This window comes from Berghia stephanieae, chromosome 5 (genome assembly GCF_034508935.2).
Source record: "Berghia stephanieae isolate SIO BIC M18660-M18661 chromosome 5, UCSD_Bste_1.3, whole genome shotgun sequence".
NCBI lineage: Eukaryota > Metazoa > Mollusca > Gastropoda > Nudibranchia > Aeolidiidae > Berghia > Berghia stephanieae.
In genome coordinates, this window is record NC_088364.1 from 26,108,572 (window position 1) to 26,132,266 (window position 23,695).

Genomic DNA, 23,695 nt, shown 5'->3' on the forward strand with positions numbered 1-23,695 from the left:
GGGACTGAACTAATGAACAGGCAGCTAAGTAAATTGATGGTACACTGGTAAGTCACTGGCCTTTAGAGTATAATGATGGGAACTAGACACAAGGAATTTTAATTTAATTTTTCTTTTTCTGTCAACCATTTGAGATCGAAGACTCAACTTGATTTAGGCTAACTGCAGATTTATAAATGGAAATAAAGCAGTTTAATCAACAGTCAGGGTTCCATTTTCTTTAAAAGAAATTCAGTCTTCTCATTAAGGTTACTTAAATTTAAAAAAAGAAAAAAGAGTTAGTTTGGAAGGAGGCAACTAACCCCGATGGGCACTGGTATTCAATGCAGAGCCTGAATGAGTAGTTGGAGTTGGTCCAGGGGAATAACCGTACTGGTTTGGATTGTAGTAGTTGCTAGTGGATGTCGTTGATGTGTTAAAGTTGATACCGGACGCCTGGGTCTGGTAACCACCAGTAAAGGAACCTCCAGCACCACCACCACTAATACTACTGCCCACACTCCTGAATGGTTGTCTCTGTTGTGGTTGTTGAGGTTGTGTTTGTGGACGTGCTCCATCCGGTAAAATGTTGATGATTTGGAAAGGCGATGGATTACCAGCCAAGGGGGAATTAACTCCAAGAGCTTTGTTAACTCTGTCTTGTAAAATGGCCAATTTCATCTAGAGGTAATGTAGAGATGACAATTATTTTTTTATGAGTAAATCTATTCACAATGAAATGTGTCAAATCAAATCAATAAGAAAATTTTCTTAAAAGAATAAATTGTTTCTCTTTTTTCAACATCAGCAAACCAAGATGATTAAATGGATGAGATTTGTGAAAAAAATAATTTGTTCTAATTAAGCTCATCAATATCTTTTGATTGCCTTCTTCATCTGTATGAGTGACAGACATAATGAAATATTGAAAAAAGAATTTTAATGTAATAGCTAGGCTCTTACATCAGAAGTATTTCCCAAGTAGGAGAGAGCAGTGGAGAGATTTCCCTGTGCAGCTAGCAGTCCTGCATATTGGTTCAACTTGTCTGCAAGGGAACCTGTGGAAATGTCTGGTGTTGATCCTCTGGAGGTCTCTACAGCTTTGCGGAGGACCATCACTTTCTCAACAAGATCCTGAAAAGTTAAAAGGTGATATCCATATATTGCAATACCAAATACAATTATAACCTATTTTTCCCTCATCCATGTGTGCCAATAGCAGGATTTTGGAACTGACCAGTTCATCAATTGTAAAACCTTATAATGCTTACTACTAATATTTGTTAAGGAGCGTAATTCGACACCCTACACTCAGGTGTATATTGTCACCAGATATTTCGACACCCGAAAAACTTGGAAGACATCAGTTGAAAGTGATTGGTCATTACTCTTACAAAGACATTGGTAAAACAATCTGTCAACTCTGAACTTTATTCATCCCATAGGAGAATTTTGTCTCTAGGGTCTATTCCAAGGGAAGACTGGAATAACCCAGTCGTCAGCCACAGTGCAGCGTCGCAAATTGAGCTTGGGCGAGGTGACTTGCTCAAAGCCACACAAAGCAGCGGCAGGCGATCAAACTCAAGGTTTTTGGGTACAAAACAAAGACCATACCACTGAGCCACGCTGCCCTCTTATAGTCTCTCTCCAAATTAAGGACACATAACTAAGTGAAAATTACTACAAGATAAGAAGAGAAAGATGAAACAGCGAAGGTAGATTCATTATTGACATACACTTTGGCAATCATATTCTGAAGTTAAGGGGGTACGCGCTGGTCGAGAGGACGGTTTTACTATGAATTCCACTAAAATTATCGAAAATGAGATTAGGGCACTTTCAGGTAATTCAACCTTTCTTTAACACACTGAAAACATTCAAAAGGCTAAATTTTTACAAAAAAGTGCTTTAAATAATTTTTTTGTGACGCAACTATCGTCTAAACGCAAAGTTTTTCCATCATTTTCGTCAGAATCAACGTTCGATAGTCCTTAGTAACCCGCACTGAACCCCGGCTTATTTGGTATTAGCAGAAATGTCAGGGAAAGGGCATTTCCGTTCTTTCACATTCTTTCGCGTATGTGTCACAGGTCGGCGGGGAAATCGAGAAATTCCAAGCCTATTTTCCTTTCTTTGATTGGCTGAAGAGACGTCTAGGAGTTATTTTTAGTAATTACCGTCATGGAAAATTTTAGCTCACATTCCAAGACCAATCGTAACCCGGTTTTCAGTCACGTGACATAACAACGGGTACATTTCCGGAGCATTCGACTACGTTTACTTACGCTTCGATTCGAACTGATTTTTGGTCGTTTCATGACAAACTTCACTCCATTTACTTATTTGCAAAGTTTTATCATCATTTTCCAAAGAACCAAAAATTGGTAGATAATCATTTCGACGCCTGGATACCGCTTTAGCCAGTAAGTATGTCTATTTATTTATTACTAGTGAAATCAGATTGACCGGTTACAGTCTCAAAGTGTGCATTCCATTCTAAAATGTAAACATTGACGATAGTAAAAGAGAATGCTGCTCGTAAATAATTCTAAAGGCTAATTTTTGTTTTTATTTTATTTTTAATACGATTATTAAGAACCATACTGTTTTCTTTGATTTACATTAGACTAGTGAAGATCATTGAGCTTAAATAAGGAGATAACTAAACGCCGATCTATAGTAGATCTTAGACAGACAGATAGACGTCGAAAGCTAACTTAGACTTGGATTACCATTGACGTCAGTGAGTTAGAACTTAGAGATTATCTAGATTGTGCTTATTTTTTTTTTATAACCATCATTCTACAAGAGTCTGTGTGTGTGTGTGTGTGGGGGGGGGGGGTGCTCCAATGCTCTGAGGTATGGTTCTCGTCTCTTGACCTAAAGGCGTTTCTTTCTTTCTGATCTATAGTTTCTGCCTTTTCACCTTTCAGTGTAGGGCCACTTTAAAGTGAAATTACTCTAGACCAAGGCATTAGCCAAGCAGGTGGTCAGCCCACTGTGACTTTTAGTTACCTTATTGTGGTAGGAATTCATTTTGCCCAGAAAGCGGCCTTTCTGCCTGCTCTTTTAATTTCTTTAATGTTTTTTTTACTTTGATCCAAAGCAATACCAGATCTGTGCTTAACTATGATTGGTAGCCAGAATTCTTATGTGTGGGTATCTTTTGTGCTTTTAAGGCAAAACTTTGGGCTGATTCCAACACTGCTTAGCAGTAGGGGGTGCAATAAAAATGTTATAATAAAATTGTTTTTTTAAAACCCCTTTATTCATCCCATAGTGGAAATTATTCTCCAGGGTCTATTCCAAGGGTAGATTGGAATAACCAAGGCGTCAACCGCAGTGCTGCGCTGCAAATTGAGCTAGGGCGAGATGGCTTGCTCAAGTCCACACAGCACAGAGGCTGGTGATCGAACTCGGTACCTTTCCGGTACGAAGCAAAGACCGTAACGCTGAGCTAAGCTAACCCCCGATTTATTTATTTTATATATATATATATATATATATATATATATATATATATATATATATATATATATATATATATATATATATTTTTTTTTTTTTTTTTTTTTTTTTTTTTTTAAATTATTTATTATGGTATATTTATATTTATTTATTTTCACAGATTGTCATGCCTAGAGCCAAGGTTTCCACCTTCAATGCTTCCATTAGCAGCATGAAAAGGAAGTCACGGAAAGATGTTTTGAAGAAGGCAAGGGATGCGAAGAAGCAGAAATTTTTTAATGAACCAGAGCCAGCATCCACATCTTCTGTGACATCTTCGCCCCACGCAGCGACTTCACCTTTATTTCCATCATCTTTTTCTTCGCCGCAACCAACAGCTTCAGCTTCTGCTTCTTCATCATCAGCTCGTAAGTTGGATTTCTTTGCCTCTACGTCTGAGCCTTCATCTTCGTCTTCATTGGAATGTTCGACCATCGTGCAGCTGATTGTATTCCAGGATCTTGTTGATTGTCTTCTCTGCCCTTTTTGTTTCCAGTCTACGTTGGAGGTTTCACGTGATTCTTCTGTTGGTCTTGCCATTCTTCTACATTTGTCTTGTAAATCATGTTCAAAAGTTATATCGTCCTTTTATACATCTCGTAAAAAAGATAAATATTTTGAAGTTAATCGTCGTGGAGTCGCTTCATCCTTGGCTAATGGAAGTGGACAGGCTGGCTTAGCCTCATTTTGCGGCATGATGGATATGCCTGTACTACATCATAAGACCTTTCTTCGCCACCAGAAGGCCATCCACCGCCAGTTCGCCAGCTATTCGTCTCGTCTCCGTTCTGAAGCTGTTGATGTTGTTCGTCGAGCGTATCCTGAGCAGGCAGGGCAACCAATTGTTGATGTTGATGTTTCGTATGATGGTAGTTGGCACACGAGGGGACATAAATCAATGTTAGGGATAGGATGTGTGATAGAGAACAGAACAGGACTTGTAGTGGACCATGAGGTTCTTTCTAAGTATTGCCATAAGTGTGTGACAGTAGGAGACAAGCTGAAGGGGGATAGTGATAGGTATGCAGAATTCTTGAGTGGCCATAAGGAGGAGTGTGATAGGAACCATGAAGGATCATCAGGTAGTATGGAACAGGTAGCGGCTGTGAATATGTGGAGTAGATCTGTAGAGCGGAATGGACTTAGATATAGAACAATGATTAGTGACGGGGACAGCAACACCATCAAGCAGCTAAACAATTCGGGACCGTATGAGGGGATGACAATTGAGAAGAGGGAGTGTGTAAATCATGTAGCGAAGAGACTAGGAACAGCATTGCGGAAGACTGTGGACAACAAGAAGAAGGTAAAGGTAACGTTAGGAGGGAATGGAAAAGGAAAATTGACAAAGGCAAAGATCGCCAGACTTCAGAAATATTACACGCGGGCCATTAGATCAAACAGTACTGTGGACGACATGCGACGCGCAATTTGGGCTTCTTTTTATCACTGCACCTCAACCAATAAACAGCCACGCCATGAGTACTGCCCAGAAGGAATTGATTCTTGGTGCTTCTACATGAAAGCCAAGGCTAATGGTCTGCCAGCACCTGACCACGACAGACATATGACCACATTTATTCTACCGACTGTAGCAGAACACATCCATGACGTTTATGTTAGATTGACTGATGATGATTTGTTGGGGAGATGTTTATTTGGAATGACTCAGAATGTAAATGAAAGCATCCATGCTTTGATTTGGTCTAGGTGTCCAAAACATGTGTTTGTAGGGAGACAGCGTTTGGAAATTTCATGTGGGATTGGAGTAGGAGAATTCAACAAGGGAGCAAAGGCATCGCAGGATTTCATTTCGGCAATAGGACTTAGTGTGGGACGACATTTTGTGGAGCATGGGACTAAAAGGGACAATGTTAGGATAAAGAATGCAGACAGAGCAGGTGAATTTGTCTTTAAAAGGAAAAGGGAGATGAGGAGGTTAGCACAGACAAGGGAGGAAGAACGTTTACATCAACTGGAAGGCGGTGAGCAGTATGCTGCAGGCGGCTTCTGATTGCGGAGTCCCAGACGACACGTGACATTGGATGGATTACCTCAAACGGATAAGTACCATTTTTATAAATTCATAACTAATTGTATCTTTTTTCCACAGGAGAATGATTCTTGGGTTTAAAACACACACAGTTTAGGGGTTCATGACACTATATTTTGTATAATCTACGAGAAGGTTCGTTTTTTTCCCATTTTCTCAAAATGTCATTTTCTTAGGGGTGGGATAGCAGGGAACAAGATTTCTCAAAAACTGTCTATTCAATTTCTTTTTCCTTTCACACACTTGTGTGTTTATAGTGTGGCTACATTATGTCAGAGGCTTTTGGCAATATAAGCATTATATTTTAGATATGGGGGTCCAAAGAGGGTAAAAACTGCGAAAAAGGAAAAATTTTCACAGTTTTACGGATTGAAGACTTCCGGATGCTATAAAATCTTTACTAGGATAAGAATAGAAAAATCCCTCTGACATAATGTAGAGCAGTATTAAAGACACCTACATAGCAAGTTTCAGTGAAATTGAATAGACACTTTTTGAGAAAAGTTGTTCCCAAAATCTGAAGTTTTCGGGGCGGGGTACCCCTAAAATGCCACCTCATACACACCGATAGTGGAAATTATTCCAAAAAGTCTTTAGAAATATGCTTGGACACACATAATACTGCAGAAAAAGCATTGAAAAGATCATTTTTGATAAAACTTAATAAAATTGTCCTTATTGTGACAGTACCCCCTTAATAGTTCATCAAAATACATTGAAAGGTATAACTACCTGCAAGGATAATGGAGTGCTGCTTCCATCTGAGTTGTTTACCCAGTTATCCACAAACTTATCTACATTGCCAGAGCAGATGTAACATAGACTGGCATATAAGGACAACTCTCCTTGTCTCTCAGTTTCCAATCTCTGAGCCAAAGTGTCTTTATGGAGAGATAATATGGCAAAATTCAATTCAATTACATGTACTTAACCTAAAAGAATAATCCTAACTGTAATAGATAATCTCTTGTCATGCGCTGTTGTTTTAAAAATTATTTGCGGGAGGGGGGGGGGGGGGGGTCATAGCTAAGTAACACTGGATAGGACATATCATGAGGCACCATCACTGTTGAAGCATCAAAGTTCTTAATTTGCTCTTAGTGAAAAAGTCACTTTCTTTTCTTTACATTCTTCTTTTTCTTTATACAACAGTATGAAACAAAACAAAACTTTTTCCACACTAAAGCTCTATTTCCAAGAGAGAAAAAAAAAATAATTTCGATTATTTCTTGACCCTAAACAGCACCCCCCCCCCCCCCCCCCCACACACACACACACACACAAACACACCCCTCTCCCAATCTTAAATCTATTATTGGCTGTTGAATAACAAATTTCCAGCAGTTTGGGGTCAACAAAGCAAAGTATTCCAGTCTATTTTAGACATTGGTCCGTCATACATTTTATCATGGCAGTGGACTGACTGTTTTTGAAGGAGACGATAAAGTTGATTATATGTCACTCATATAATTAAAATTGATGTGAATTAAAAACCCATAAAAATTTGAGGCTAATTACATTGAAAAATTCACTTCTACACAAAACCAAATTGTAAGTAATTCCCATTTATACAAATGATATATATAAAAACTCACCACAAAGAGATGCAAACTCCTCAGGCAAGGCATAGGTTAAAATAACTGCCAGAGCCTCCTTCCAGTTGTCAAGGTCACATGACTCCACTATGTGGCCCCAGTCATGGGTCACTACACTGGAGATAAGCTGGTTAACAAAAAAAAGAAGACATAGGAAAAAATGAAACAATAAGAGATGTAATTCAGAAAATCATGACAACTTCCGCAGTGTGATAAATGGTAGCAATAATGTGTGCTTGCAGGGTAAAAAGCTAATGTTAACATGTGCATATAATATGTGATAAAATGTAAGTAAGCATTCTGCTTGACAACAGATTTCCATGTATGAGGTGTTGTTACTGGAGAGAATATGATGATATACAATCGTATAGAATGAGCATCTCAAATTATATTCAAAATCTATGTTATTTGTACTTTATTATCATCAAATGTCACATTAATTAACGACCATATTAACTCTTAATCTAGAAATGCAATAACGTAAACATTTTATTGAAAAATGCTTGTGGGGGTTGTGTTGAGGTTGACAACTATTAATTATCCATTAAAGGGTATTGGTTTGTGGTCTTTTATTACTTATTTTTACGGTTTCAATCAGCCTATATATAAAATAACAGAAAGAAATATATATCTATATATATATATATATATATATATATATAAAAGCCTCAGTCGAATAAATCACTTAGCAATCTTATGAGAACTGAGAGGGAGTATTGAGAAGCATCTCTGAAAAGGTACTCACCCTTCCCAGAGTAGACTTGTTCTTTTGGAAGTATTTCTTCTGAGTCCGGATAAGTAGCTCAGGCCCCCCTGCAATGGCTAGCAGTATAGCCTCAGCCATCTTGTCCTCACATATACACATTTCTACAGCTGCCTCAAAGTTACCCGTCAGCAATGCCTGGGCCATCAGACCATCAACTGGATAAGGAATAGGGACCAATTATATTGTCTGGGCAATACTCTCTCTCTCTCTCTCTCTCTCTCTCTCTCTCTCTCTCTCTCTCTCTCTCTCTCTCTCTCTCTCTCTCTCTCTCTCTCTCTCTCAATAATAATAATTTTTAAAAATAATAAATAAAAACAATTTTAAAAAAACAAAAACATGCAATGCAGCAAGATAATTAAGTTAAAATGTTATTCAGAAATAAAACTTAAAATAATTTATTTTTTTTTAAAAGGAAATTTTCAAACATCATTTGCTAAAAATGATTCTTAATGAAGAGTTAGGTCCCAGCTGGGGCTATAATGTAATATATATTTTTACCAACCATTGTCTTTGGGGATAACAAGAGGAGTCTCTGTGCCAGACTGTTTCTGGGCAATGTCGTCAAAAGCAGCAGAGCCATCAGACAGATCATCTATACTGTCCACTGGTGTCTGGAAAACATATGTAAGATACTGATTATCCAAAAGCTAATCATTATCCCATTCAAAACAGTTTGAAACATAGCAGTATTAGTCTTTCTCAGCATAGGCCCATGGAGCAGAGGTTTATCCATTACCACAGGGTTAAATGAACAATAATAATTGCCTACTGCTCTTTGGATAGGATGCTAGTCTATTGATAAGTACTTTCAATCAGATCCAGCAGACCCAGCTACCAATCACTGATCACAAGGTCACAAAAAAAAAAAAAATCCCAACCATTCCCAGGATCGATCAAGGCCCCTTTTGCTTGAGACATGAGTGCTATACCAATGGAGCTAACTGGTCAACTGATATAAATAGGAAAAGGCATCAAAAATATTTTTTTAATGGAAGGTTTTAGGGAAATGTGAAAGCCAGACCTTCCTACTTGTAAAATTAAAAATTCGTAATATTTAGGAGACTAAAATTGTAGTCGCTATATAGTTAACTTTAAAAACCAAAAATTTACCATCACAAGGATTAAATAACACTCAAAATCATTACAAATATGTAGTCTGGCATCAACTTTTGTTTTCTATAAGTTTTAATGACTTAGAGATGCTCATGAAGTTCTGAAAGTGGAGCCAAAATGTTGTAATTCTATGAATTTTTCGTAATGGTTAGAGGTCTGATAAATTGATGGTCTAGATGCATACTCTTCTAAAATGATGTGAAAATTCAATCCAAAAATTGAAAGGAAAAAAAAGAGAAAAAATATAATTTCAGGATGCCATGAGCCTATGTGTCATTTATCTCAGAATTCGATCAACAGATAAATATAAGAAATATATGTCACTGGTTTTTATTTGTTGTGTAGTTTAAGGAAATGTGGAGACAAAACTTGATAGAAATCAACAGCAAAAGTTTATGCATCTTAATCAAACAATTCATCAAATATAGAAAATGGTATCCATTTTAAATGTGGTTTTATTTTTTTTTTACAAATAATTTCTCCATCTCATTATAAATGCAGGCCTAACCATTTACAGGAGAGCAGTAACGGCAAGATCAGGCCTGTAAACCGTCTTTCCCAAAATTGTCTGAAAATGTATTTTAACCATCGGAGAATTCAGCAAGAAATTGATAATAGTATGACATGTCGAACATTCTGTTAGATGTATCAATCTAATATGCTTTTAAAAAAATATTGTTAGTACTCACAAATCAAGTAACCTGTCTGAGCATAAAGGGAGGGGACAGTTCTCTTACTTCTGCTTTTTTAGTAATCAAAACTTACAGTAAGAGATTGAAGCCAACAAAGAAGGCACAATTAAGCAAAATGAGCATTGCCTCAGTATTGAGACACTTACTCTTTGTTTAATTGAAGCATGAAAAGAAGAAAATAAAATCTCCAGTCTTTACTCTTGGTGGGTTATGGGGAAGGGGTAGATATTCCCTGTCAAAATATTGGGGAACAAACGTAGAATATGAGATTAGCTATATTAATTTCATTACAGAGAAAATTGCCCAGATTAGACTGTTCTCTTGCTTGAAAACATAAAAAGAATTTAAACTTTCTGAATTCCTTTCGCTCTTTTAAAGGACTGATTTCCCTTAATTACATTCCTTTTGGAATTTGGAGACACGCGAATCCCTTCTTTGTACTGTAATTCAGATCTGGCTTTGCAGTATAGACAGTAATAAAACCTAGTACTACTAGTAAGTATCTTTAACTAACCCTAATACTAATAGGAAAAAAAACAACCTTATAACCTTTATTAGGACCAAACTATAACTAGAACACGAATAGAAAAGAAAACTCTCTGATCTCTAGCAACCACAAAGAAATAAAATGAAAAAATAAATAAATAAATAAATAAACCAAGGATGACTGATCTGCACTACCTTTCAACATACTTCATTGACAATGGTGGCAGAGAACCAAAATAATGGTCATATTAGGAAATTTTAAACTTTTACCAATCAAGATTTAAGATTTGTTCTACAAACGCTACTACAATTTGACAAATTGAATAAATATATTTAACAAATGACATCTGACAAAAGATCCACGATTAAAATAATATAAAAGGAATCTACCTCGAGGAATGTGCGAAAGGTTTCCCAAGGTCGCTTTCGCGATCTACAAATGTTTTGGGCATGTTGCAGAATAGTTAAGTTTTTGTATTTCTTCTTTGTCTTAAGGAGAAAGCGGTTCATTGATCTTTTTTCTTGCTGACAACGTAAAGGAATTCAGACGGCAGCAAAACAAAACTCAACCAAAGACATTCGTTTGGGTTCCGAATTAAATATTCCCTTTTACATAAAAAATTTTGCCAAAAAAATCTTGCCGGCAATGTTCAGACGAATAATCATAATTTACAAAGGAATAATGAAGTCAACAAATGTGTGTCGGAGAAATTTCAAAGACTTATAGCAAATTGTGTTAAACTGGTGTGTGAAGACAAGAAGATAAAGCACACCGTGATTGTGTATTGGGACAACTGCGAGTGTGGTGAAGTGAGAGGTAACATATGACCATCGCGAAACGGTAGAACCCCTTTGATGCGAAATGGTGGAACCCCCTTGATTGCCACACACACACACAGAGAGAGAGAGAGAGAGAGAGAGAGAGAGAGAGAGAGAGAGAGAGAGAGAGAGAGAGAGAGAGAGAGAGAGAGAGAGAGAGAGAGAGAGAGAGAGAGAGACACACACACACACACACACACACATCGGTACATAACGTAATCCACGGTTTTACGTTTCACATAATTCTAAATTTTTATTTAGGCTTATTTTTTTTCATACTGGAGCTAATTTCTTTAAATTTATTCTTGTCTAATATTATGTCCTCTGAAGTCGAGAATAATGGATTGTCTGATTTCAGGCCTGCAAGATATATCATCGGGTTATAATAAACAGAGAAAAGAAAGAAAGAATGGAAGAATGGATGGAAGAAAGAAAGAAAGAAAGAAAGAAAGAGAGGAATAAGGGAAAAAAGTCATAACCAGACATACCTTAGAACCTACATTAGGCGAAGCTTGGCCACTTGCAGCCAGTCTTTCTGCTTTCATTATATTCTGAATGGATATAAAGTAAATCAACAATCTTAAAAGTTTACATTTATACAAAGACAATCAGATAAAAACTTATTCAAATCATAACATTCCATTTTTAAATCAAGAGGAGCCTGAGTTTTATACGTTTTGTAACAAATTTAACCCAAAAAAAAAGCCTAAAATATCAGAGCCACTCTCAACCTTTTCAATCATTATAGCTCTACTTGCACTGGTAAATGTAAAACATTAAGAACAAAAATTCCTCTTTTACATTATAACATTTTATTTTCTATTTTACTTAAAGAGTATTTTTGGTCATAATATAATGGTTGGAAACCATAATTTCAAACAACAAACACACACATACACACACACACAAAAGATTGGAGGCACAATATATGCAAACAAGGACAAAAGTATAGACCCCAATGAACTGAGTATTCTATGAAAAGAAAATGAAAGCTTTCTTATATAATATTGATCAGCAAACCTTTTGTCCAATTTGTAAAATTTTGGATCAAAGCTGGTTTGAGAAAAATATTTTTAAAAGGATGAAACACCTTCACCGCTTAATCAAATCAAAGGCTAGCAAAAATGAAACTACAAATATGCTCATCTATATTGCACTTCTTCACACAAGTTCAATACGCTCACTATACTTCATATCAATAGCTGCCAACCCACCAAGCTTATTAAGAGGGAGTTTTGGTCAGAAAATCAGGGAGATTCAGAAAAATCAGGGAGATACATAAATGTATAAATCTACATTTCAAAAGAAAAAAAGACAAGCAATCTCCATCCATGAATGTCTCTGGCATAAACTCATAAACTAAACATACTTGATATCAAGATACACTATGACTTGAAACAGTTTTAGAATGACCAACAATTGAGTTTAAAAGTTTTAAAAAATGATTTAAGTAGTTTTTACAAAGCTATTTGCATACTGCACGATAATTCGGGAGATCGGTGTGACCGGCGGGAGCGCGGGAGACGAACTAAAAATGCGGGAGTCTCCCGCAATTTCCGGTAGGATTGGCAGCTATGCATATCATTTTATTCATTTACTTTGTAGGCCTTGAGGAACCTAATTTCCACTTCATACAAGACCCAAAAGCTAATGTTAAGCATTCCTATATGTTGCCTCACTCCTACAATACCCGTGACCATCTTAAGCAAAGGACTTCTGCACACCTTAGTTAATTTAAAACTTTAGCCATCGTAGTCAACCATTTGGTCACTGACCATACCCTAAGTCAAGTGGGTGTCTAAACTTACCAAAGGGCAAAAGACCAGAAACAGATGTAAGCGATTATAGTCAACCAGAGAAAAAAAAACATGCCCAACACCATTGTATCTTGACATCAAACAAAATACTGTACAACCATTTGCATACCTGCCTGCTTGAAAATTTCAAAATCAGTAACCATCACAAAATTCATCAGTAATAAATGGTAAAATTTCAAAAATACTAAACCAAACAAAAAAATGTTACATACAATCTTTTATACATAAAATAAACTTTGTTGTTGATGGCCACCATTACAAGTTAGGAATCGACTTCACTATCATGGGCATGTAACTGACCAGTAGCCTTTATATTTAATGGAATTTTTCCCCTCCTGAAAACTGTGGTAATTTAAGAAAAAAATTTTTATCTCCAACGCTGCAACCAAATTTCTATAAAATCAAAATCTGTAATATTTCTTCCACTTTATTAGTCTGCAATTGTCATCAAATTTCCGTAACAATTATGGGTGATCCGTAAAAGTGGGCAAGTATGCATTTGTGCACTTGAACTGCTTAGTCCTAAATGTCAATGCCACAATATCAAACCTGATGATAAACACAGCCCTTACCCCTGTATTAAGCAATGACATTTTCTGTGCCAACTCTTGTGCATCCACCCCTCTGCTGCATGAGGCTGACACCTCGGTACCTGTGTGCTCCACCACCTATAAACCAAAGTATGATAAGAACCAACACATAAATTGACATTTCATAATCAAAACCCATCAATGCCTTTTCTTTTGCATTTAAAATTAAAAAGACTTTCCCCACCCCCGTCAGCCAATATAAACAAGAAAAAAAATAAAAAGAAAAGAAAACATAAACAACACTTCAGTAAGTCATTTTTTTAAAAAGATCATAAGAGCAAGAAAGTTTTCAAAGCAAACTCTTAACACACATCTGAGAACTTTACAATCTATAGTCTTTTTTAAAAATTAAATAAAACAGAACAACAAAATAATGTGAAGAGACGGATATTTATAAAAATTCTGAACATTTAGCTAGACAAAGATTAAAATACACGTAATGTGACTAAATATCTAATATGAAAAAAATAAAAGAAAGAACAAGCCACAAAGCAATTTCCCACCACCAGAAATCACACAAAAATAAACAATGATCACCTTTCTTGCCAACTCATTCTGATCATAACCAAGCAGTTGCAGAAATTGTGTCCTGGGTTCCTTTTCAAAGTTTACCTGAAAGTAAACATGCATAATAATACACATGATTGTACACTTACACATCTTTAGAAAGAAAAAGAAAAATCATAGAGTCTTCTAGTAAATTCATCTAGAACAAAACCAGAATCTTTTCTTTGTTCATACAGTAGTTAATTTTAAATACTTTTGAAAACTTCCTGACTTTATGAAATTTTAATCATTACATATATTGAAGCAGGAGATGGTAACTTAACAAAACAATAAATTTGTTAAACAATTATTACTTTCCATAAATTTAGATTCCAAAACTGAAGTTCCATGAAATGAATAACCAGTATTTTACACAAGTAATTATTTTGAAAAGCTGAACTCTTAAACAGTTGGAAATTTTTAAAAAAAAAGAAAAAATGGTTTGCGATCAACTTTTTATCTAAGTTGTATTCAAATATTACATAACCATTGTTGCCTACCCTCATAAAATTCCAAATGCTCTCTTGCATGGGATCTGAACAGTTGGCAGCTTTCATGGCACAAAATTCTGGAAACTGTCTATTTCCCAGAGCTTGTTCCAAATGACTGGATCTGACCACCAATTCTGTTTCAGTCACAACCTGGCTGATTGTGACAGTTCTGGCAACAGGTTGCTGGGGATTTGTAGGTTTCTCCAGACCAAAAGTCACCAACTTTCCTCCAAACTGAATTGGTGTGAAATATGTCATGAAAATTTGAGAATAAATCCAATATTTTTTATTCCAAACTTTGTCAAAAAAATAATTAAAAAAAAAATTTAATCCAAAAAATAAAACAGAAACTCAATAATAGAGTATAAGTTATAAGACAACTGCTTTATTATTATTCAGCATCTACTAAAGAGCATCAACCAAACAGTGAAAACTAAATTTGTTAAAGTCATTATGAAAGAAATTTAATATTAACCTATGTTAAGTTGTAGGCACTTACAGCAAAAGTTGCCCCAACAGGTTTCCGTATCCATTTAGGAGGCTTCTGCAGAGGTAAAACTTTCTCCTGTTCCTGTGGAACATGGACTGCAGGTCCTCCACTCATTTGAGCTCCTCCAAATGACTCTGCTACCTGAAATTGTGAAGTCATAATTAAATGGTTTAAGGCGGGTAATGTCTTTATTTAGAAAAATGTCATCACCAAAGACAGTAATGATTTGAAATGATTTGCTATGTGCAAAGGAGCTTAATAGTGCTCTAAGCATTATAAAGGAACTTAACGCCAAGGAATCAACGTACGTTTAAAACTGATTTTAATTCTAACAGTAACAAAAACATTGACCAATCTTAAAAATAATGAAGAGTTTGTGCCCTCAATGTTCTTTTACCTCCTCAAGTGCAGAAAAAGTGACTTAAATGAAATAACAAATTGTTGCAATAAGGAAAATTAACCAGTATTGTACGGTTAATATGTTATTTGAGAAGGAGAAGTCTCCGCAAAGATATATAATGATGGGTCTTTGCATTAATTCTTAATATGATCAAATAGAACAGAAATTCCACTCCAAGAACTTCATTCCAATGACAGCTGTACCTCCAATAAATTGATAAAAACTGCTGCATCTATCATCATTACTCACCTTGTTGCTGGGTTGTATTGGGTGACCACCACCCATGAGAGAATAAAGAGTAATATGACCATCAAAGGAAGCACTGGAGATGACTGATGGGTTTCTGGGACACCACTGAACGTCAAAACACCACTGGTTGTTGGTGGACAGGTCATAAACCACCTGAAATAAACATACACACTATCATTTTTGTTGAAGCCGAAAGGTAAATATTGCCAATTCAGATCAGGATATGAAGCCATTGTTTCAATCAGCAGGGATATGAAAGTAGAATGCCAGTGAAATAAGATTTGAATTAAAAGCCCAAAAACATTTTTTAAAATCAGAATTTAATATTTTTCTGAAGCTGAAAGAATACAAAAGATTAAAACTTTCTTTTCTTCTTTTCCTTCTTAATTTAAAGATTCCGATTGGTCTTTCTATTACATTCAAGAAATAGGAATATAAATCCTTAGAATTATTTTTGTATTACTCTTGAATCATTAAACTGATATGAGTTTAGTAATTGAAAGTCTTTGTAATGAAATCCAATGGAATCAATCAATAAATAACATTTGAACACTCCCAGAATAGTCCTATTAATTTTGTAAGAAACACTCAACACTTATGGGAAAATAAGACGTTTGTCCCCCCCCCCCCCCCCCCCCCCCCCCCAAAAAAAACAAAAAAAAATAGTACAAAAAAAAATAAAAATCTCTGGTACAGAGCTATATGTCTCAAGTTAGTATTTGTATCGGGTTGAGCACAAATTTTCCTCGTTCTTACGCTGAATAATAACAGGGGTCCAGTTACATTCAGCACTTCTTTAAAAAAAGATTTGAGGAAGTTTTCATAAATTATTTAGATATTTTGAGATTTTACAATTTTTATTTATCTATTTATTTAATTTTTGTCTTTTGCTCTAAGGGCAAACCATACAATTAAATGTAACCAAAGGGTATGAAATTTCAAACTTTCAACCTTCTTATCCAATGGTATATCCATTAAAATCATGCATGATAAAGGTCATACACGTCTGCCATGTAGATCCTGGCTACTTCTACAAAAATACAGCAGAACTACGAAATTTGAATAGAGCTACACAAGTAACTTAAATTCAATAAAATTTGTTGAAAATTAAACTTTGATGCCAGAAGACATATTTAGAGGGTTTTATAGTTATTCAAGCTTGATGCCAAGCAAGAAAGAGTAACTACTTTTTTATCTTTCCATGAAAACAGCAATTTTCCAAGTAGCTAGATTTGGAGAGAAGAAAATTGTAGATTTTGAATGTATTGGTACAAGTGGTATTATGCTCACCTCTCCATTAGGGGCATTTGAGTTGGGGTTCCAGCACAAGATGCGACTGTCTTTGCCACAGCTCAACAGCAAGTCTGGGTCTCGCTGACACCAAGCCATGGACAGGATGCCCCTTAAAATTATAAGAATGTAGAAAAAAACATAGGTGAAGTCTATTAGTGACATGCTCTTTTCCAACATTTTCCTTTGTAGAAGTTTAACAGATCTTATGACGCTTTGAGGTCATTTTACCACCAGTAGAAAGGAAGATTGTAGATCTGAACATAAAGTATCAAATTAAAGCAAGATATAGGGAGCTACTTGGAAAAGGAATAGAATTAGATTCTAAGAGTAATCCACAAGTACCTCGAGCTCCACCCAGACATAATCACAGGATCTCTATCATCATTATGTTGAAGTGAATCAGACAAAACTGAATTCAAAGCCTAATATTAAAGAAAAGCATTAAACATAGGTGAAGAAACGCAAATTTTATTACTTTGATTATTATGACTTAACATCAATGTATGGCTGGCTCATTCTGACAAAATAGAAGATCGACGTGGCCAGGTCATAGATGTGAAGATCCTCACACCAACCACGTTACTACAAACCATGTGATTTGAGTTGATTGCTCAGTAAGAACCATTAATCACTGGACAATTATGTCAATGCTAATCCCCATATGACAAATTAGGGAGCAGGCACTGGTGTAAGATAAAGATATGAAAAAATGTGTATAAAACAGAGCCAGACAAAGCAGAAAGAAAAATACAAAGGAAAAATAATCCCCCAAAAAATCGAGACAGGCTAATTTTTGGGGATTTTTTTTCTCCTTTCTGTTTTGTCTGGCACTTTTGTTACAAATTTTTTCAGATCATTATCTGATTACTTGCACCCCGTACATAGACAATGTAGAATTATTGTAGCTAAAGACAAAATGAAATCAAATTCTAAGTTCATCGCAAATTTATATTTTACAAAAACATATGTTGTGGCAATCCAAAGCTTTTGCAATATTCTGATGTTGCTATACTATACTATAGTCAATAGAATAAAAATGTCTGGTAACCAGCAGATCTGCTGGGTTTTTTTAATAAACAAAAATTAAGTTCTATCTCCAACACGCAATCTTACTTTTGATGGCTCTCCAGGACTTTGAGGGGTGATGTGGCATATCTGAGATCCCATAGCTGGATGACAGGGGTGTGATCATCCTCTGAGGACAGGCACAGCTGTGTGGCTACTTCTGGATGCCAAGCTACTAGCTTTGCCTTTATCTATAATTTTAAAACAACAAGAACAAATTATGACAAAGCTTTCATATTCCGCATTTGAAACATGAAAAATTATGTTTGAAATTTTGATATTGTTAAACGAAAACATATTTATAAATTTGCGCATAGATATACTGAATGCCACAGCTCATTAAAAAAGGGACATAAATGACACAAAGATGGAATGAGTCTTCATAATCTATTTAAAATGTATATTTAACCTGTTTTAGCATTGAAAAATAAAAAAGTATGCTTTGTCTTTCCTCCCTTTTAGGAAATAACTTTTCTCATACTTGACATGTCATATCAATAACACTTTTCAATCACATTATTTTTTTTAATACACTCTATTCCGGTGAAAACAAAAATGCAGACACTACAGATATTATTTCTGCTGGTAACATTTCAATACATTACTAAAAATAACCATAATTCAAAAGAATGAAGTTAATTTAAGTATGGCAATTTGTCAAAAAGTAGGAAAATATAAAAACTGGTCAAACTCAAACAAAATCATAACATAAAATATCATAGTTTCATATTATATTACTACTTCTAGTGTACATCTATTCATAATAGTACTATAAGTCAATTTTTAATGAATTGTCCTTTCCTTAAAACAATTTTTTTTTTAAATACCTTCTTTTGGTCTAAAGGCCTAAAAGAATTTTTAAAAATTGTTTTATCTTTGTTGCTGTAGCCCAGTGGTTACTCAAGTATCGTTAATAAATTAAAACTGTAAACCATTCACTGTAAAAGCAAAGGTAAAAAAGTGTAAACTAAGTTGAGCACCCAGTATAATTCGAAAATTAAACGAACTCACCTGTGATGTTTAATTGAAACTCTGACAAGTCCAATTCCGAATGGGGAACAAATGAAGAATCACGCCGTGACTGTCAGGCTTTAACGCGTCAGAACAGACATACGGAACAAATGGAACGGGATGGGACACATACATACAAGTATAATCTATAACACTATTATATTATAGTCTAATGAGTTTAATTAACACTCCCTCGGGAGATTTTATGGGAACTGTTTTAGTTTTCTCCCCCGCGGGGGTAGAAAGTTCCCTATTCAACTCTTCAACTTTATCTGGCTCCATTGTTTATTAGAATTTTTTGTTTTTTAATTTTTTTTTTTTAAACATTTTCCCTCAAAAGTTTAAATCATTAAGCACCACTTTCACAGTGTTAATAATATACCTTTGTATGAATTAACACTCCCTCGGGAGATGTTATGGGAACTGTTTAAGTTTTCTCCCCCGCGGGGGTAGAAAGTTCCCTATTCAACTCTTCAACTTTATCTGGCTCCATTGTTTATTAGAAACATTTTCCCTCAAAAGTTTAAATCATTAAGCACCACTTTCACAGTGTTAATAATATGCTCCAATGGGAATTGGTATGTCACAGGTCTAATAACAGATTAAAAATCCAATAAGGATAAGGAAAAATTAACACAATAGTTTGCATTAAATAGACAAAACAAGACACGTCCAGCCTTCTTGACAGTCGAACGTGAACTGACAGTCACGGCGTGATTCTTCATTTGTAACCCAATTCGGAATTGGGGTACGAGGTAGAGTTGTAACAGATAAATATCATCTCTCTATAACCAGATGGCGTTTATAAAGTTAACATGAAGATTGATAGAAGAATGGCTGAGAGAGATATATGGATAAGGGAAAGACAGAAAGAGAGAGAGGGGCAAAGAAAGAGTGAAAACAGGGAGATTGAAAAAGAAAGTGAGGGGAGAGAGAGAGAGAGAGAGAGAGAGAGAGAGAGAGAGAGAGAGAGAGAGAGAGAGAGAGAGAGAGAGAGAGAGAGAGAGAGAGAGAGAGAGAGAAAGAAAAAGAGAGAGAGAGAGAGAAAGAAAAAGAGAGAGAGAGAGAGAAAGAAAGAAAAAAAGAGAGAGAGAGAGAGAAAGAGAGATAAAAAGAGAGAGAGAAAGAGAGAGAGAGAGAGAGAGAGAGAGAGAGAGAGAGAGAGAGAGAGAGAGAGAGAGAGAGAGAGAGAGAGAGCAGTTTAATTGATGGAGCTTTTTTTCCTAATTAGGAGCAAGTTATAATAATTTTCTTTTTAAACGGACCTATAACTGTACTGCCACTCTTGACCTACTTACAAATAAAATCTAGACTCATTTACCCCCTCCCCCACCCCCCTTCCTTTTCGACCATCAATTGCCTTGTCTCACTTTTTATATCTGGTGCCAATTTGTTTTGGCTGACGCCATAAAAATGGAAATGTCACCAAAATTCAAGCAACTGAGTACAGGTGATTTTTTTCACGGTTTCACCAATAGACCTGAGCTTTTACCTGAGGAAAATGTTTGACACGGCAAAATCAGCGGAAAATTTCTGAGAAAATCCCAAAATCCTGGAATTCCACGGAAGATTATCATCACTACATCATAAAATACCCCACAAAAAGAATGCCTCATTCTAAAATGCTAGGAAATACTGAATTTCCTCAAATTGCCTCATAAAAGGACATGGCAGAACTTCATCAAATATGTGCAGAAACTTGGGAACAGTGTTGCCTGCAGGAAATGTCAGGCAGCTCCAGAGATCAGAGATCACATCATCCTCCACTGTCCAGTTACTAAACTTGCAGGTGGATTTGAAACAGTTCTTAAGGCGGAGGAAGACTTCCGAAGCTGGGTTGACGAAATTAATTTGGAGGTGTAGCCATACGCGACTACTACTACAACTACTAATTTTTTCCTGTAACAAGCTATAAGAGAGAAAACTTGTGCTCTGATATCCCTCATCAGAAAGACAAAGGTCGTTTTCTCAGATTGTGTTATATCTCTATCTCTCTCTCTTATTTTCTCTAGGAAATCTTCCTTTCATTCTCTCTTCCAGCCCCTTGTTATTTTCTCTCTCTTCCTTTCCTGTCCTCCTTCTTTCTCCCTTATTTCTTCTTCTAAAGATAGGTATTGTGTCCTCTCTCTTCCCCCCTCTCCCTCTTCCTTCCGTTCTTTCTTCTCTGTATGTGAGAAATAACTATATATGCAACAAAGTTACATACATAAATGATACAAACAGAAATATATTTTGAGTCCTAATCACACTCTCTAACCTTAAAATAATATACATGCATGCACACACATACCAATTAACCATTTCCCCCCCCCCCCCCCCCCCCCCCCATGCAATTAAGTTACAGTAAAGTTACACACAATGAAGTAATGAGATTTGCACATCACTGATCCATAACGGACAACAAAACTGGGGGGAAAATAGCTCTTGATGCTGCTTAAGTAGGGAATAAAACTTTTTTTTTTTAAGCACAGTATTTCATCCACTCACCCTGGACATGCTGTCACTGATTTTGATGATGGGCTCATTCTTTCTTAGATCCCACACAACACACCTAGAAGCAAATGTTGACCCAAGAATATGTTGGACTTGTCTATTCCAGGCAACACAGGCAAGCTCTTCAGGGGGCTGTAATCATAGTTTAAATTCATTGACCAATTATTTACTGAAAACTAAAAGATAATACTATTCCTTTTTAAGTCTTATGTACTTTAATAAAACCCATTTATATCCATAACAATCTTATTATGTAGATTTGATCAAAATTGGATCTAATGCAATTACGTATTAAAAGAATAGGGGTAATTAACACAAGATTACCCCCCCCCCCCCCCCCCCACCCCCAAAAAAAAAAAACACAAAAAAAAACAGATCTAATTTATGACATGATAAATATATCAAATTATCAATCAAATCTGAGAGAAACCTATTTCTTCAATCAATGCAACCAGCTCAATAAGGAGAGAAAACATAGACAGTGATACAATGTTAGGCAAACCAAAAAAAAAATAAAAAACCCACAAAAAAGAAAAAATCGACCTCCAGACTTTCTGACAGATTTTTATCTGACACCCAAGACCTGTTCGACATTTTAATTTCCATATCAGACACCTTCTTGACACAATTGTCAAATGCTGAAAGTGAAGCTTTCATTGTTTCATTTATATCGTCCTTATTTTCAATGCTTTCCATTTAAAATTACAGCAATAAAATATGTTTTTGTTTTAAGGGTAAAAGAGGAACTAAGAGGAACACACTCAAATGTTTACATAGCATATATACTTAAACAAAAATAATACAATGCCCAATAGAGAGATGATTTACAAGACAAAAAAAAAAAAACTCCCAAAACTCTAACTATACATTTGACTGTTTCCCTCCCAGCCAGGACAAACCCAATGTTAATCTCATTCCTAGACAAAGACAGAAGGCCTGTTGGAAAACAGATATAGAGGGATAGAAGGCACAGCAAGTGCCTTACAGAAATAAAATAAAAATATTACAAACACCCTGAGATCTAGTCAAAATACACTTTTTAAAAGGAATTATGGAAAGGCAAATAAATGCCAAGTATGACATAAGTAAATATTGATATTATATCAATTCAAAATTTATCATTACCACTAAATGCTGTTGAAAATATTTTGAAAGGAAACTTTTGAGATGTATCATCCATCAATTAAACCAACAGAACTGTGGAATGATTTTTAAGTCGACAATAACCAGTGGATCTTCAATATACAAAGTATGCATTTTCCTTCTTTTAATGGTTGCGTACCATAATTATTTTTCAAGGATGTCATGTCTCTTGGTATGTCCAAAAAAAAAAAAATAAGAAAAAAAAGCAAGCTTTAGTTTCTGTATCATCTTGATGAGATATGGCTCCCTAATGCCCAATGACTCTTTCACATTTCGGTTAGTTTCTTTTGCCGTCCAGAGAATGGGGAGAATTTTCCAGTAGCATTTCATTTCAAATGCATTGAATTTATTTTCAATTTTTGTGATTATCTATGATTCAAATCCATATAATGCTGTTGAATATAAGCATATCTTTAATATCTTAATTTTCAGTTGGATGCTTTCACTTTTCCATAATGTTATCATTTTGTCAATTTTGTTTGGGCAAGTGCTATCTTCCTTTTGATATGACTGGTCGATTTTCCGTTAAGCATTGTATCAATTTCTGGCATTATTTCCTTTGGGTCGAAATGGAAAATCGATCCAAAGGTAATACTGAATGCTTACGGTCCAAATCTAAAATCCCCTTGATTTCTTCATCCTCTGATAAAATGCAAAGAAGAATTCTGAGTGTTTTGGAGATCTATTTTAGAGGTAAATCACTGACTACAAACTCCACCTGTGACGAGTCAGTAAATTTAAACTTACTTGTGATTTTTGTCCAGGAGTCATGGGACTTTCTGCCTTCAACAAATCCCAGATGTAGATCTCAGAGTCACCAGCCCCTGACGCCAGAAGGTTGGACTGTGTAAGGAGAAAAAGTAAAATTGAGGTACAAGTATGGAGAGAAAAGTTGCAAGGTCTCAGACAACCATAGACTCATATGGAGAATAATAACATATAAATAAAATATACTTGTGAAAACATCTCATAGATGCAGTAACAGCATTGACGATTGTCATGCTCTGGGGTATTACAAACGGCCTGTGTTGGCTTATCTGCTGATGTGCCAAATTACCAAAGGGTTACGCAACCATTAGAAAACATCTCATAGATGC

General features: G+C 35.6%; 2 protein-coding genes across 3 annotated transcripts in view; one reads left to right on the forward strand and one right to left on the reverse strand.

The window, feature by feature from the left end:
- LOC144972669 (protein transport protein Sec31A-like) overlaps window positions 1-23,695 on the reverse strand; it is a 54,194-nt gene that overhangs the window by 15,486 nt on the left and 15,013 nt on the right. For both annotated transcript variants that reach the window (XM_078914159.1, XM_078914158.1), the window contains exons 5-20: window positions 23,346-23,441; window positions 21,450-21,587; window positions 18,000-18,142; window positions 16,884-16,995; window positions 15,594-15,746; window positions 14,954-15,085; window positions 14,464-14,688; window positions 13,955-14,029; window positions 13,400-13,495; window positions 11,499-11,561; window positions 8,403-8,511; window positions 7,880-8,055; window positions 7,135-7,261; window positions 6,272-6,420; window positions 943-1,113; window positions 303-660 (exon numbers count right to left, since the gene is read on the reverse strand). In XM_078914159.1, the coding sequence (XP_078770285.1) occupies window positions 303-660; window positions 943-1,113; window positions 6,272-6,420; window positions 7,135-7,261; window positions 7,880-8,055; window positions 8,403-8,511; window positions 11,499-11,561; window positions 13,400-13,495; window positions 13,955-14,029; window positions 14,464-14,688; window positions 14,954-15,085; window positions 15,594-15,746; window positions 16,884-16,995; window positions 18,000-18,142; window positions 21,450-21,587; window positions 23,346-23,441 (2,323 nt within the window). The remainder of the gene's footprint in view (window positions 1-302; window positions 661-942; window positions 1,114-6,271; window positions 6,421-7,134; window positions 7,262-7,879; window positions 8,056-8,402; window positions 8,512-11,498; window positions 11,562-13,399; window positions 13,496-13,954; window positions 14,030-14,463; window positions 14,689-14,953; window positions 15,086-15,593; window positions 15,747-16,883; window positions 16,996-17,999; window positions 18,143-21,449; window positions 21,588-23,345; window positions 23,442-23,695) is intronic.
- LOC144972670 (uncharacterized) lies at window positions 2,279-5,618 on the forward strand. The gene is made up of 2 exons (XM_078914160.1): window positions 2,279-2,402; window positions 3,608-5,618. Exon 2 carries the CDS (start codon window positions 3,614-3,616, stop codon window positions 5,498-5,500), a length of 1,887 nt encoding a protein of 628 aa, XP_078770286.1. The 5' UTR covers window positions 2,279-2,402; window positions 3,608-3,613; the 3' UTR covers window positions 5,501-5,618.